The sequence below is a fragment of the Oncorhynchus keta genome, chromosome 22 (genome assembly GCF_023373465.1).
Source record: "Oncorhynchus keta strain PuntledgeMale-10-30-2019 chromosome 22, Oket_V2, whole genome shotgun sequence".
Taxonomy (NCBI): domain Eukaryota; kingdom Metazoa; phylum Chordata; class Actinopteri; order Salmoniformes; family Salmonidae; genus Oncorhynchus; species Oncorhynchus keta.
In genome coordinates, this window is record NC_068442.1 from 8,607,933 (window position 1) to 8,621,844 (window position 13,912).

A 13,912-nucleotide genomic window follows, 5' to 3' on the forward strand; every position below is an offset into this window, starting at 1 on the left:
GCTTTTTTTGCTTTTCTTATAAGAAAGACAAGCGTGTCAGAGAGAGTGCAGTGTCTTCTATTGCCTTAGAAATGAGAATGAAAAACTCTCCATCTGGGTTTTACACACTTCTACAGGTATTTTCATTTAACTAAGCAAGTCAGTTTAGAACAAATTCTTAATTTCAATGACAGACTAAGAACAAACAGTGGGTTAAATGCCTTGTTCAGGGGCAGAATGACAGATTTGTACCTTGTCAGCTCAGGGATTTGATCTCACAACCTTTCAGTTACTAGTCCAACACTCTAACCACTAGACTACCTGCCACCCCAGTATAGGGCTATACACCAGGACGTCAGTCACATAGGTAGCCTAAACAATAACAGCCCATTATTACATTATTTCCAACAATGCTACTGAGTTGAGACAATTGAAATGAGTTCAACACACTGAACATCGCTGAACAATATTTAAAACCAGGTGAGGTCAAATAAAACTTTAACCATTTAAAACAACTTAATAAATAAACACTGGTTTATTGATTTCTCTATGAATAAAAAATATGAAAGATTGAAAGTACCGTGTTGTGACCAGATTTATTCTCACAGTCTCATAGTTGTTCACTCTTATAGAAAAAGGAACAACCTTTGGAGGAAACCTAACTGTAGGCCTACACACATGACTCCGTAGTTTAGTAAAAGATGTACAGAAAATGTCTTGAAAACGTGGGATTCATGATCAAATATATACATCTTCACATTACAAAATAAAAATGTGCATAAACAAAATTCAAACAACTCATCAATTATCAACCACTAGATTCAATAGCATACCTTTCACATCATTCCAACATCCTAACTGTGTGGGACCAAGAAACCAAGAAACAGTCCAGCAAGATATGCTAGTGAAAATTCCAACCTTGCAGCAAAATATTCACAGATCAATGTACCTGCAATACAAATCTTGACAATACTTAAAAATACAAGTAAACTGTTTTGGTTTCAGTCGAAAGTTCCAAATTAATGTTGAAAATAATTTGTTACTAAGAACACTCATGGGATGAATAGCAACACCACTGACAGATAATGGGGACATTGTGAGGGGGAGCAACCAAAGTGGTACCTCGTAGTAGAGTAAGCTGCTCTGAGAATACTCCATTTTATGAGGGAATAAAGCCTAGTTACTCCAATACAGCAACTCCGAGGATTCCATTAACACTGGACGCAAATAGAACCGGTGCTAATTCTTCAGAGTGAGCGACTAGACACGCCAGCCTCCGTCTCAAAGCCATGCAGTCGCTCTGATCCTTTTCTAGCCAGAGACCTTTCAGATGTGGGTCTACATGTCCAATACGTCTCTATACAGGGAAACACCGTGTTGGAACATTTCATGCAGGGATGGAGCTCTGTCTAGAGCTGAACAAAAGACAAACAAGTGCTTTTGGGATACTGTTTGAAACGCTCACGAGGTGTAAAGTTCTCATCTTCCTCAGGAGAGCACCAACAATCCGAAAAGTATCACTGATTTCAAGATATCCAAAACAAAAGCCTAGACCTTCTCGCTACCAGCTAGCTGCACATAAACGATGTGGAGTCATTTTCATCAAAGTACGAGCAAGTTAGCAGCCCCTAAACTTTGCACCGCCTCTATAGAAATCAAGTATATCAAAGGCATTGTCAATGCATGTGACCTCCGTTGTTAATAAAGGCAGCAAGGCATCATTTGAAAGTTAAGCACCAAAAAGATGTCTCTTCACTAAGAAAATGCACACAGGTCAAGCTCTGTGAAGCTGAGTGACCGTATGTACAGTTTTTGCTACTCAGTTTGGACCACATAGCTATAGCCTAGATTAGGTCACAGTCAAGGCAACTGGTTTGATCTCTCATAAACTACGTCATTCATTCTATATGGCTGTGTCTTTGTCTGTGACTGTAAACAGACTCCTAATAAATGCTGAACACAGTAGAAATACTGAGGTGAAATTATTCAGGCTATTGAACTTCGACTGGGATTTCCATCTCGGGTTACCTGCACCCAGTACATCTATTTATTCTCTTATGTATCAGTACACAGTGTAAATAGTGAGTTCCAACTGGTATATAAGATGCTCTGACTGCCTAAAGACATGAAATCGCAGAGGTCAAATTCTAACTTGAAATACATGACCGAACATTGAACCTCATATCAATGGATGATTAACGCAAAAGGTATGTTCATTTAGGATGTGTCCCAGAGTGAGTACTAGCTGACAGAGGGAGACTCATAGTGTGTACTCCCGTGGTGAGTTCAGCATGTTGTCTTCATGGGGATCCTGGTTGCTGTTGGAGTCGCTGTCGTAACTCTGAGTGCTGCCGGAGCAGTGAGCTGCCTCCTTCAACCTCATCAGCATGTTCATCTGTGGAGATGTATAGAGGTCAGAGGTCAGATAGCTTGTCGCCTACATAGAGACACTCATGCTAAACATAAAGCCGCAGATAGTCTGTCAAGTGGGTGCCTTTAAAGAGTATGTTCTTGGATACAAATATCAAGTCAAACCTTTGTTCATACAGACCATCATCACATACAGGATTATTGTGTAATGCCATACCAAACATACTTTCTTGATTATTTCCAAGTCCAACTATTTAGGTTAAAGGTTGTCAGAAAAGTTAACAGGAGGTGTAAGACTTGTATCAACGTACCAGGGGGTCTCTGTCTGTGCATCCCTGGGGAAGCTGTTTTCTGGGACAGCCATCTTTGGAGATGGAGTATCCATCGAAGCCCACGTCCTCTGGCCGGAGCTGCAGCAGCTGAGGCCATTCGTGCTGCAGGGGGCTGGCTGCCCAGGGGTAGCTCTCCATCACCCACCGTGCTGGATCCTCCCAAGGAGCTCTCCTCCCATACATCTGGAGGATGGACAGACTCATAATAACTGCTCAGTGATGTTCATTAAGAACAGTAAGTGTGTGTCAGCTTATTATAAACAGTGCCTTCAGAAAGTATTCACACCCCTTGACTTTTTGTTGTGTTACAAAGTGGGATTAAAATGGATTTCATTGTCAGCTTTTGACAGCAATCTGCACAAAATACTCTGTAATGTCAAAGTGGAAGAAAAATCAGAACATCTGTAACAAATGTTAAACAGTAATATATCTTGATTAGATAAGTATTCAACCACCTGAGTCAATACATGTTAGAATCACCTTTGGCAGTGTGCCTTTCTAGGTAAGTCTCTAAGAGCTTTCCACACCTGAATTATGCAACATTTGCCCATTATTATTTTCTAAAATCTTCAAACTCTGTCAAATTGGTTGTTGATCATTGCTAGACAACCATTTTCAGGTCATGCCATAGATTGTCAAACAGATTTAAGTCAAAATTGTAACTTGGCCACCCAGGAACATTCACTGTCTTCTTGGTAAGCAACTCCAGTTTGGCCTTGTGTTTTAGGTTGTTGTCCTGCTGAAAGTTGAATTCCTCTCCCATTGTCTGGTGGAAAGTAGACTGAAACAGGTTTTCCTCTAGGATTTGTAGGGAATTTCCTCCCGAGTCTGTAGGGGAGTTGCAGTGATGGGACAACCAATGCAACTACCAATTGGATATTACGAAATTAGGGAGAAAAAGGGGGTAAAAGTACAAAAATGAAGAAAAAAATACCTTTCCCTTTGTATTCAGGAAAATAAGTGAATTCCTTTGGAACATATTTTGCAGTGCCTTTTCGCAAACATGATGTATGTTTTGGAATATTTGATTCTGTACAGGCTTCCTTCTTTTCACTGTCATTTAGGTTAGTATTGTGGAGTAAACACAGTGTTGTAGATCAATCCTCAGTTTTCTCCCATCACAGCCATTAAACTCTGGAACTGTTTTAAAGTCACCATTGGCCTCATGGTGAAATCCCTGAGCGGTTTGCTTCCTCTTCGGCAACTGAGTTAGGAAGGACGCCTGTATCTTTGTAGTGCCTGGGTGTATTGATACACCATCCAAAGTGTAATTAATAACTTCACCATGCTCAAAGGGATATTCAATGTCTTCTTTAAAAAAATGTATCTACCAATAGGTACCCTTCTTTGTGAGGGATTGGAAAACCTCCCTGGTTTTTGTGTTTGAATCTGTGTTTGAAATTCACTGCTCAACTGAGGGACATTACAGATAACATTTCAACTTTTCATTTTGAATTCATTCGTAAGCATTTTGAAAAACAGAATGGGGTATTGTGTGTAGACCAATGACAAAATCATCTACATTGAATACATTTTAAATTCAGGCTGTAACACAACAAAATGTGGAAAAAGTCAAGGGGTGTCAATACTTTCTGAAGGCACTGTACGTACTCTATGTAGTATCTCTCTGTGTCCGTGCGTTCGTTTACGAACCATTATTAAAAGGGATAGAGCTACTACAAATGTAAATTGATGCCACATTTCAAACGTTATGTCATTGTACCTGCAGCCCCTCTCGGACAGCCTCCAGCATGTAGGGAATGATGGAATAGTTCCACAGATCTGTGAACCACACTCTGGATCCCTCCACATCCATGGGACAAGACAGGAAGAGGCGGGGCCCTGGGAGGAAGAGAGACAGACATATGTCAACAAAACATCCCTTTCATTCCATAGAACCTTCAATCTTGTCCCTTATATATATTCTTTATTGACAAATCTCAAATATACAATTGAAAAGTATGTGTTCATTCAAGTATAGTCTATTAATCTATTTCTTAAATCATAATGTAAAAAAACATGGTAATGTATTAACAAAAGGAGAAAATAAGAAGATGAATGTGATTTCCTTTGAATCTTACCAATGGTGACATCCGAGGAGCTGTGGGACTCTAGGAAGCGGTTGAGGTGATGCCAGACAGTAGGGATCCACTCGATGATCCTCACCAGCTCAGCGTTGCGCTGCCGGCTGCTGATCTCCGTCTCCATCAGCCTCCTCCTCAGGAACCGACCCAGGAAGCCCTTCACTGGCTCAGTGTGGTTGGCACACAGCACCCACCTAGAGAGGACACACAGGAAACAGACAACAGCAGAGAGGGTTATCAGTTACTGTTCAAACAGACCTCAAACGAGGGTTAGGCAGAGGACATATCACTATTTAAATACCGCCCTCTTGTGGCGGCTACATAACACAGCAATTACATTTTACATTTCAGAATAGAGATGACATCAAATAACATTATCTTGTAACTGAAAAAAAGACAGTAACACATTATAGATATGATGTACCTGAAGTTATGATGTAGCTGCAGGTTGGGAGTGGATGATGTAGCCTGGTTCATTGTTCCAATGATATAAGGACTGGGAACAAACAAGGCAATACATTTAAAATTCAGAACAAGCAAATAAACACTGTGTGAGTGTGTGCACCTGTGTGCATGCGAGCCTGTGTGTCTGTGTGTCTCTGTGTGTGTGTGTCTGTGTGTACTGACCATCGATGGTGCTTGCAGCTGAGCAGGCCATTGAAGACCTCTCCTAGAGAGCTGACGTTGTGCAGGTTGTCCAGTACTACCACCAGGGGCATGTCTACCCCATGACTCGTACTGTTGCAATGGTCAGCCAGGTTAGACAGGTACTGACGCAGCTCCTGGACACCAGAGAGAAGAGTTTACAAAGACAGTACAGTTAATCATTTCACATGAACCACAAAATGATTCCCCATACAGCCTCTAAAATACCACAGTACATTACTAATGACATATCAAGCATTTAATCTATAGAGGGGTTGCATGTGCTTCACAAATCACCGAGCAATCACACCAGGCTCCATGCTGGAAGACCAGAGTCAGTCTGCTGGAACTTTGGTGCCCTGTGTGTCCTCCAATCTTCCACATGGCTGGCTGTAGTGATGGGAAACCGAGGCTTTGTGAACCCTTTGGGGCTTTCATGAAATTCCAATAGTGTGCAACTGCAGCCCGCAATTTGGGGTGTTCCTGCATGTGGGCATTCCTGTATCTGCAAGAACGCCTCCCCTCGAGCATCCCATTGGTTTCTTCATGAATACCTCCACCCCCCTTGAGTATCCCATTGGTTCCTGCATGAACTCTTACTAGTTAGATAGCACACAGTGTCGCCCCCCGGCTCCCGCGTGCTGTGTACCAAAGTCCTCCTTAGGACTAGCTGGCTAAGCTAGCACACAGTGTCCTTTTCTCCCACCTGCCGAACAGCTGTTCTCGCCGTCGTTAACAGAAGTGCTGGAAAACATGTGAACGACACTGTCTACCGGTGTACGGCTAGCTAGCCTCTTAAGGATCGGACCCTTTTTTTAAATTTTCACCTAAAATTTTCGCCTAAAATTACATACCAAAATCAAACTGATACCATTTGAAAGGAAACCCTTTGAAGTTTGTGGGAATTTGAAATTAATGTAGGAGAATATAACACATTAGATCTGGTAAAATTATTTTTGAAATGCAAGATAAAGGCCACAATGTATTATTCCATTAGGAACAGTTTAGGTTTTGGCCACTAAATGGTAGCAGTGAATTTGCAAAGTTTTAGACTGATCCAATGAATCATTGCATTTATGTTCAAAATGTTGTTTCAAGTCTGCCCAAATGTGCCTAATTAGTTTATTAATACAGTTTCAAGTTCATAACTGTGCACTGTCCTCAAACAATAGCATGGTATTCTTTCACTGTAATAGCTACTGTAAATTGGACAGTGCAGTTAGATTAACAATCATTTAAGCTTTCTGCCCATTTCAGATACGTCTATGTCCTGGGAAATGTCCTTGTTACTTACAACCTTATGCTAATCACATTAGTGCACGTTAGCTCAACCGTCCCGTGGGGGACACACCGATCCTGCAGAGGCTAGGTACTGCTGTCACCCCAGCCCCTTCTCCTGTGGGGTTGATCGGCTGCTGGCATCCAACGTTATTGTGCATTACAGCCATCTACCTTACCGGAGCGCCCCCGCCTTCCGCCTGTTCTAACAAAAAAATTTACCAATAGAAGTATAAAGAGGAGTTGCCAATATGCAGGAACGCCCCGAAATGTGGGCCGCAATTGCACCCATTTCCCAAATTGTGCCGAATAAACGGTTCATTACTCTGAGCTTTTCTCACAGTGCATATTAGTGACATCTGCTGGTCAGGAATAAATATCAACATGTTTGATGTTTACATAGACTTGTTTTCCCATTGCGCCCATCAATACGTCATGGAGCAATGGATAGGAATACCACATCCAGGTTGACCTTTTTTCTTCCTGGTTCATTATTTAGGATGCTGAAGACGAAAGAGGCTAAACTAATAAACTATTATAACAAATTATTATATTTTGTGCCAATGCTGGTGTCTGATCCCAAATCCCCGTCCCTACCTGCTGAGCTACCGTTCAGGTGCTATAAAAGGGAAGAAATGTAACTAAATGTGTAAATAAAGTGTCCAGTAGAGGTCAGTGTTTGAAGGCAACTTTGCATCAAAAAAGCACCGGCACCACAGTGTAAAACCACAGGCCTATTTGCTACATGAGGTTTATTTGATGGAATAGAAGTTTCGTAATGCTGAAGTTGTTACGAGTACCGACATAAGTTGGACACCTGACATCCTGGCAACTGTGAGAAAATATCGGGAGTTGTCTCAGCATATTCATGACATGAGGCTCGTAGCATAGCATCTCTCGCTATTTAATTACAGACGGTTGATGGTATTACAATAATGAGATGCACCCAGCCAATCCAAAGAAAGGACAGGCAGGAGCTGAACAGCCCACAGTGCCGCTTTGCAGACAACGACTTCCATTGTTAGGGCGGAGAGACATGCATCTGGTCAGGAAATCCATAATCTTTGCTTTGATACAAGCATTGCTATGTTGTGTCGAATCAGTATGCTTTGAAAATGGCATCAGAGCTCCGGTATCAATCATCCCATCACTAGCTGGCTGCATTTTGCTACCACCAAAAACATCGGGAAGATTTCCCATTATTTTGTTTTTCTTAGGACCCAGAAAATGGAGGTAGTGGGAGAACATATTTATATTTACAAGATAATAAATACATTTATAAAATTATCAAAAACAATATATTATTAGCTAGCTAGCTTGCTACATTAACTTCATGTTAGTGTGCAGGCTAAAGTTAACATTACATTAGAGGCTCATTTGGGTTATCTAGTGTCACACCTTGATCTGTTTCACCTGTCTTTGTGCTTGTCTCCACCTCCCTCCAGTTGTCACCCATCTTCCCCATTTATCCCCAGCATATTTATACCTGTGTTCTCCGATTGTCTGTTGCCAGTTCATTTTGTTTCGGGAAACACACCAGCATTTTCCCCTTTGCTCCTGTCTGTTCTAGTTCCTGTTTACATGTTTTTCCCGGTTTTGACGTTTCTGCCTGCCCCGACCCTGAGACTGCCTGCCGTTCTATACCTTGCCCCAACACACTGGATTACTGACCTCTGCCTGCCTCTGACCTGTCATTTTGCCTGCCCCTGTATTAGTAATACACTTTTGTTACTTCAACACTGTCTGCATCTGGATCTTACCTGAAACGTGATACCTAGCTAGCTAGCCAACTTTACATACGGTATAACTAGCTAAGTGAAAAAATATATCACCCGCGAGCTAACTCCCGAGTGGCGCAGTGGTCTAAGACACTGAATTTCAGCGCAATAAGCGTCACTGCCGTACCTCGCTCAAATCCAAGCTGCATCACATCCGGCAGTGATTGGGAGTCCCATAAGGCGGCGCACAATTGGCCCAGGGTCGCCAGGGTAGGCTGTCATTGTAAATAAGAATTTGTTCTTAACTAATTTGGCTAGTTAAATAAAAACTTCATATTAGCTAGATATCTTGATGTATGTATCATTGAAAACTAAAAACTCAAAATGCATTTGTAGCTAGGTAGCTAACAGTCATGGACGGTGAAAAGATTAACTTTAGCAGCTCCAGCTGTCAGAGAATGGAGAGAGTAGGCTACTCTGGATAGGGCAAGTACCTTTGTGGGAGGACATTATGAAAAGATTCTCCAGTACCAGTCCCTAGAGGGGAAAACAGATATATACATGTAGCAAACAGGTCAGGGAAAAAGTTGTGTAGAAGTACAGATCAGGGTTGGGTTATAAAAAAATATCAGAAACTTTGAACATCCCACGGCGCACCATTAAATCCATTATTAAAAAATTGAAAGAATATGGCAGCACAACAAACCTGCCAAGAGAGGGCCACCCACCAAAACTCACGGATCAGGCAAGGAGGGCATTAATCAGAGAGGCAACAAAGAGACCAAAGATAATCCTGAAGAAACTGCAAAGCTCCACAGCGGAGATTGGAGTATCTGTCCACAAGACCACCATAAGCCGTACACTCCACAGAGCTGGGCTTTACGGAAGAGTGGCCAGAAAAAAGCCATTGCTTAAAGAAAGAAAATAAGCAAACATGTTTGGTGTTTGCCAAAATGCATGTGGGAGACTCCCCAAACATATGGAAGAAGGTACTCTGGTCAGATAAGACTAAAATTAAGCTTTTTGGCCATCAAGGAAAACTCTATGACTGGTGCAAACCCAACACCCCTCATCACCCTGGGAAACCTGTTTCATTCTTCCAGAGATTTGAGACTGGGATGGATGTTCACCTCCCAACAGGACAATGACCCTAAGCATAACGCTAAAGCAATACTCTAGTGGTTTAAGGAGAAACATTTAAATGGCTTAGAATGGCCTAGTCAAAGCCCAGACCTCAATCCAATTGAAAATCTGTGGTATGACTTAAAGATTGCTGTACACCAGCAGAACCCATCCAACTTAAAGGAGCTGTAGCAGTTTTGCCTTGAAGAATGGGCAAAAATCCCAGTGGCTAGACGTGCCAAGCTTATAGTGACACACCCCAAGAGACTTGCAGCCCTAATTGCTGCAAAAGGTGTCTCTACAAAGTATTGACTTAGGTTGTGAATAGTTATGGACCCTCAAGTTCTGTTTTTTGTTAGTTTCGCAATAAAAAATATTTTTCATCTACAAAGTGGTACGCATGTTGTGTAAATCAAATGATACAACAACCCCCCACAACAAATCAATTTTAATTCCAGGTTGTAAGGCAACAAAATAGGAAAAATGCCAAGGGGGTGAATACTTTCGCAAGCCACTGTACGTCCTTCTATACCACGGTTTTTTACGTGTACCTATGTTAGCAAAAATACACTTTAAAAGCTACGCACAATGTATTACAACTGGAGCAGACCAAACCTGCTGGGTTTGTAAGCGTTAGACATTTTAGTAAGAAGTAGATTATTACAACAAAAGCAAAAAAAAAGTAAATGCCAGAGATGGCGAACCTCGCTCCACTGATCATTGATCTATCTACGTCATATGTCACCTGGCAACACTCTTTTCCAATGACTGTATCCTCCAACAGTTCCAATTTGCAATGTAAGGGGAATAAGCATTTCCATTTGTGAATCTCCTCTCTCATATATTTCCATATCGGTTACATTTTGACACCTCCACTATCATACAGAAAGTATCCCTTGGTAAAGGTTCTTTCCTACATTCAACATATTAATCATGATAGTATTTTACAGACCTTGCTGGACTTGTGGTCTACGTTGAACGTGGCAATGGTCCCGTCGGTGACCTCTCTCCCTTCCCTCAGCACTATGTGTTCGGCCAATCGGCTGGCCAGGAAACTCTTCCCGGTGCCACTGGGGCCAGACAGGATGATCCGACGGTGCTCATGGAGCTGGGACACGTAGCGCTGCAGCAGGGGTTTGGGGATCAGCGTCTCAAACACCAAGTCGTCTTGGCTGTGCTCACACACACCTGCAGGCAGGGGGCAGCAGAGGACACATACATTAAAGGATAGGTTCACTGGTGTTGTTATTGACTGATCCAGACCGCTTTAAATTACAGGGTTCAAATTTATTTAAATATTGACTGCCAGCAAAAACAATGCGAGTGGTAGAGGTATAGTTCTAATTTTCCAAACTTCCGAGAGGTCCATTCTTGCCCATACCTTTGAGGGAGACAGAGATGGTGTCACTGTCTCCAACGAGGTATCCACAGGGCAGAAGTTCAGGGGTGTCAGTCCCACGTGTGCGATGGATGTCCCCGATGCTATAGCCCAGGACACTGTCTGAGTTTAGACCCAGCTGGCTCACTGGGTCCACGTGGATAATGTACTCCTGCAGGACCAGGGACCAATCAAACATCAGATACAGGACAATGGACCAATCATACATCAGACAAAGGACCACCAACCAATCACATGTCAGATACAAGTGGCACTCTAGTCACTCCTATAACAGGCTGAGTTTTTAGTGTCTGTTGATTTACCTTAAAGAGACGTCTGACCACCCCATCTAGCACATCCCATTTGGTTTTCCCACTGACACCAATGCAACCAATCAGGAACTGGCGAGGTCTACGCTCCTATAAAATATGAGGACGAACTTATCATAAGATCTGATATTAAGGACAAATAAGGTGAAAGGCATACGTTTTCTTGATAGCCATTGTAATTACTGTTGGGTTGGAAGTGTTAGAAGTTTCATACCTCTTTCCACTTGGCATCCTCATCTAGAGTTACGACCACCTTGACGTGTCGTCCTTCTTTCCGTGAGCTACCGTCCCCGTTGTCCTCCAACAACATGTCTACAGAGACAGGGACATAGATATCAGCTACAGCAGACAGGACTACAAACACACACACACACACACACACACGGACAGGTGAATGCATGTGCTCGCGCACAAAGACTAACACAGGCGCACGCACGCTCGCTCACTCACACTCTCTCTCTCTTACCGAGGCTGGTGGACTCTGTTAGAGCGAGGCTATGCTGTGGCTGGCCCGCTGAGGGTGTGGCCACTGAGGCCTGTGAGGCTGCTCTGCTGCAGCTGCCCTGACTCTCCATCTTCAGACAATCGTTCTCGGTCTTCAGCTTCTCTATCTCGCCCTGAGGACAGGTTACAACACACAGGGTCAAACACAGCTCACAGCATCGTACAACTTTGTATTTGGCATGCTTTGTGATGGCCAATGACCATGCAAACCTTGACCAGGAATATGCCAGGTCACTAGGTCAGGGAAACCTCCAGGCCCTCATCATGTTATATCAATGGTCATATGTGGTCCTGTTTCAATCACCCTCACCTGCATGCGGTTCATGGATTCCCTGAGCTGGTCCAGCTGGTGGGCGGAGCTGAGAGCCTCCAGGCGTATGTCAGTCAGCTTCATCTCCTTGTCTCGGAGCTCGCTGCGGAGCGCCATCACCGTCTCCGCCTCGCTGTCTGTGCACTCTGAGATCCTGCGCACGAGACAGATGTCTGGTCAGTTCAGGGATAAACAGAATGCTAGTCCTCAAGAGCAAATCCCCAAGAAACCTCATGGAGCACAATTATCATTTTCTTACAAAGATTTTTTTTTTTACTCAGTAACATGCTGTACAAATTATTGGTTTGTCACTGCAAAAAAATATTGTCGCTTATTCCAAGTTAATCCAGAGGCACAGAATCACTGTGCGATAGATAGGGGTTCAGGCAATTGTAAACAGGACAAGATCAAGGTCCTGTGAAGGATGTGTGTGATTGGCTCAGAATTCCAGTTGCAATGGCACAACATGGCATGATGACATGGCAGTGATCGAGTCGATATTAATTGGTTAAATAATAATTTGGTGCATCAAGGACATTTGTTAGGATTAGCCATCATCAGAATTGCTCATAAAGTGAATGTGGGTTATTCAGACATTTTTCATACTCTATTACCGAGCGAGAGAACCAGTCCTCAACACCCCAGTGATACCGCCCCAGCCACGCCCACTAACAGGCAGGGGAGAGAGAAAGGGACTAGAGACACACACAGACAAACAGACAGACAAGAGAAGAACAGCTTCAATACAAACATCCAACTATTGACTAAAACAATGAGGCCATGCAGTCTCTAATGATAACACACACATACATACACAGCTTGGGGTACTGGTATATACACACACACACATACAGTACCAGTCAAAAGTTTGGACACACCTACTCATTCAAGGGTTTTTCTTTATTTGTAGAATAATAGTGAAGACATCAACACTATGAAAGAACACATGTAGAATCATGAAGTAACCAAAAAAAAAAGAGTTCAACAAATCAAAATATATTTTATATTTGAGATTCTTCAAAGTAGACACCCTTTGCCTTGATGACAGCTTTGCACACTCTTGGCATTCTCTCAACCAGCTTCATGGGGAATGCTTTCCAACAGTCTTGAAGGAGTTCCCACATATGCTGAGCACTTGTTGGCTGCTTTTCCTTCACTCTGCGGTCCAACTCATCCCAAACCCTCTCAAATGGGTTGATGTCGGGTGATTGTGGAGGCCAGGTCATCTGATGCAGTACTCCATCACTCTCCTTCTTGTTCAAATAGCCCTTACACAGCCTGGAGGTGTGTTGGGTCATTGTCCTGTCGAAAAACAAATGATAGTACCACTAAGCTCAAACCAGACGGGATGGTATATCGCTGTAGAATGCTGTGGGAGCCATGCTGGTTAAGTGTGCCTTGAATTCTAAATAAATTTACATTTACATTACATTTAAGTCATTTAGCAGACGCTCTTATCCAGAGCGACTTACAAATTGGTGCAAACACCTATGACAACCAGTGGAACAGCCACTTGCATCTAAATCTTGTTGGGGGAGTGAGAAGGATTACTTACCCTTACTTACCCTATCCTAGGTATTCCTTGAAGAGGTGGGGTTTCAGGTGTCTCCGGAAGGTGGTGATTGACTCCGCTGTCCTGGCGTCGTGAGGGAGTTTGTTCCACCATTGGGGGCCAGAGCAGCGAACAGTTTTGACTGGGCTGAGCGGGAACTGTACTTCCTCAGTGGTAGGGAGGCGAGCAGGCCAGAGGTGGATGAACGCAGTGCCCTTGTTTGGGTGTAGGGCCTGATCAGGGCCTGGAGGTACTGAGGTGCCGTTCCCCTCACAGCTCCGTAGGCGAGCACCATGGTCTTGTAGCGGATG

The 13,912-nt window shown here is 43.1% G+C and overlaps 1 protein-coding gene across 11 annotated transcripts in view; it reads right to left on the reverse strand.

Annotated features, from left to right (window-relative positions):
• Window positions 1–556: 556 nt before the first annotated feature.
• The window catches only part of LOC118400820 (neuron navigator 2-like), a 151,738-nt gene continuing 138,382 nt past the window's right edge, over window positions 557–13,912 (reverse strand). For 9 of the 11 annotated variants that reach the window (XM_052474745.1, XM_052474747.1, XM_052474739.1 and 6 more), the window contains 13 exons: window positions 12,664–12,744; window positions 12,050–12,203; window positions 11,702–11,852; window positions 11,450–11,547; window positions 11,230–11,325; window positions 10,910–11,078; window positions 10,481–10,716; window positions 5,393–5,547; window positions 5,190–5,261; window positions 4,763–4,959; window positions 4,405–4,523; window positions 2,661–2,864; window positions 557–2,374 (listed from right to left, as the gene is read on the reverse strand). In XM_052474745.1, the coding sequence (XP_052330705.1) occupies window positions 2,240–2,374; window positions 2,661–2,864; window positions 4,405–4,523; window positions 4,763–4,959; window positions 5,190–5,261; window positions 5,393–5,547; window positions 10,481–10,716; window positions 10,910–11,078; window positions 11,230–11,325; window positions 11,450–11,547; window positions 11,702–11,852; window positions 12,050–12,203; window positions 12,664–12,744 (1,867 nt within the window). In that variant the 3' untranslated portion in view covers window positions 557–2,239. The remainder of the gene's footprint in view (window positions 2,375–2,660; window positions 2,865–4,404; window positions 4,524–4,762; window positions 4,960–5,189; window positions 5,262–5,392; window positions 5,548–10,480; window positions 10,717–10,909; window positions 11,079–11,229; window positions 11,326–11,449; window positions 11,548–11,701; window positions 11,853–12,049; window positions 12,204–12,663; window positions 12,745–13,912) is intronic. The other 2 variants (XM_052474749.1, XM_052474744.1) reach the window with 1 other exon arrangement.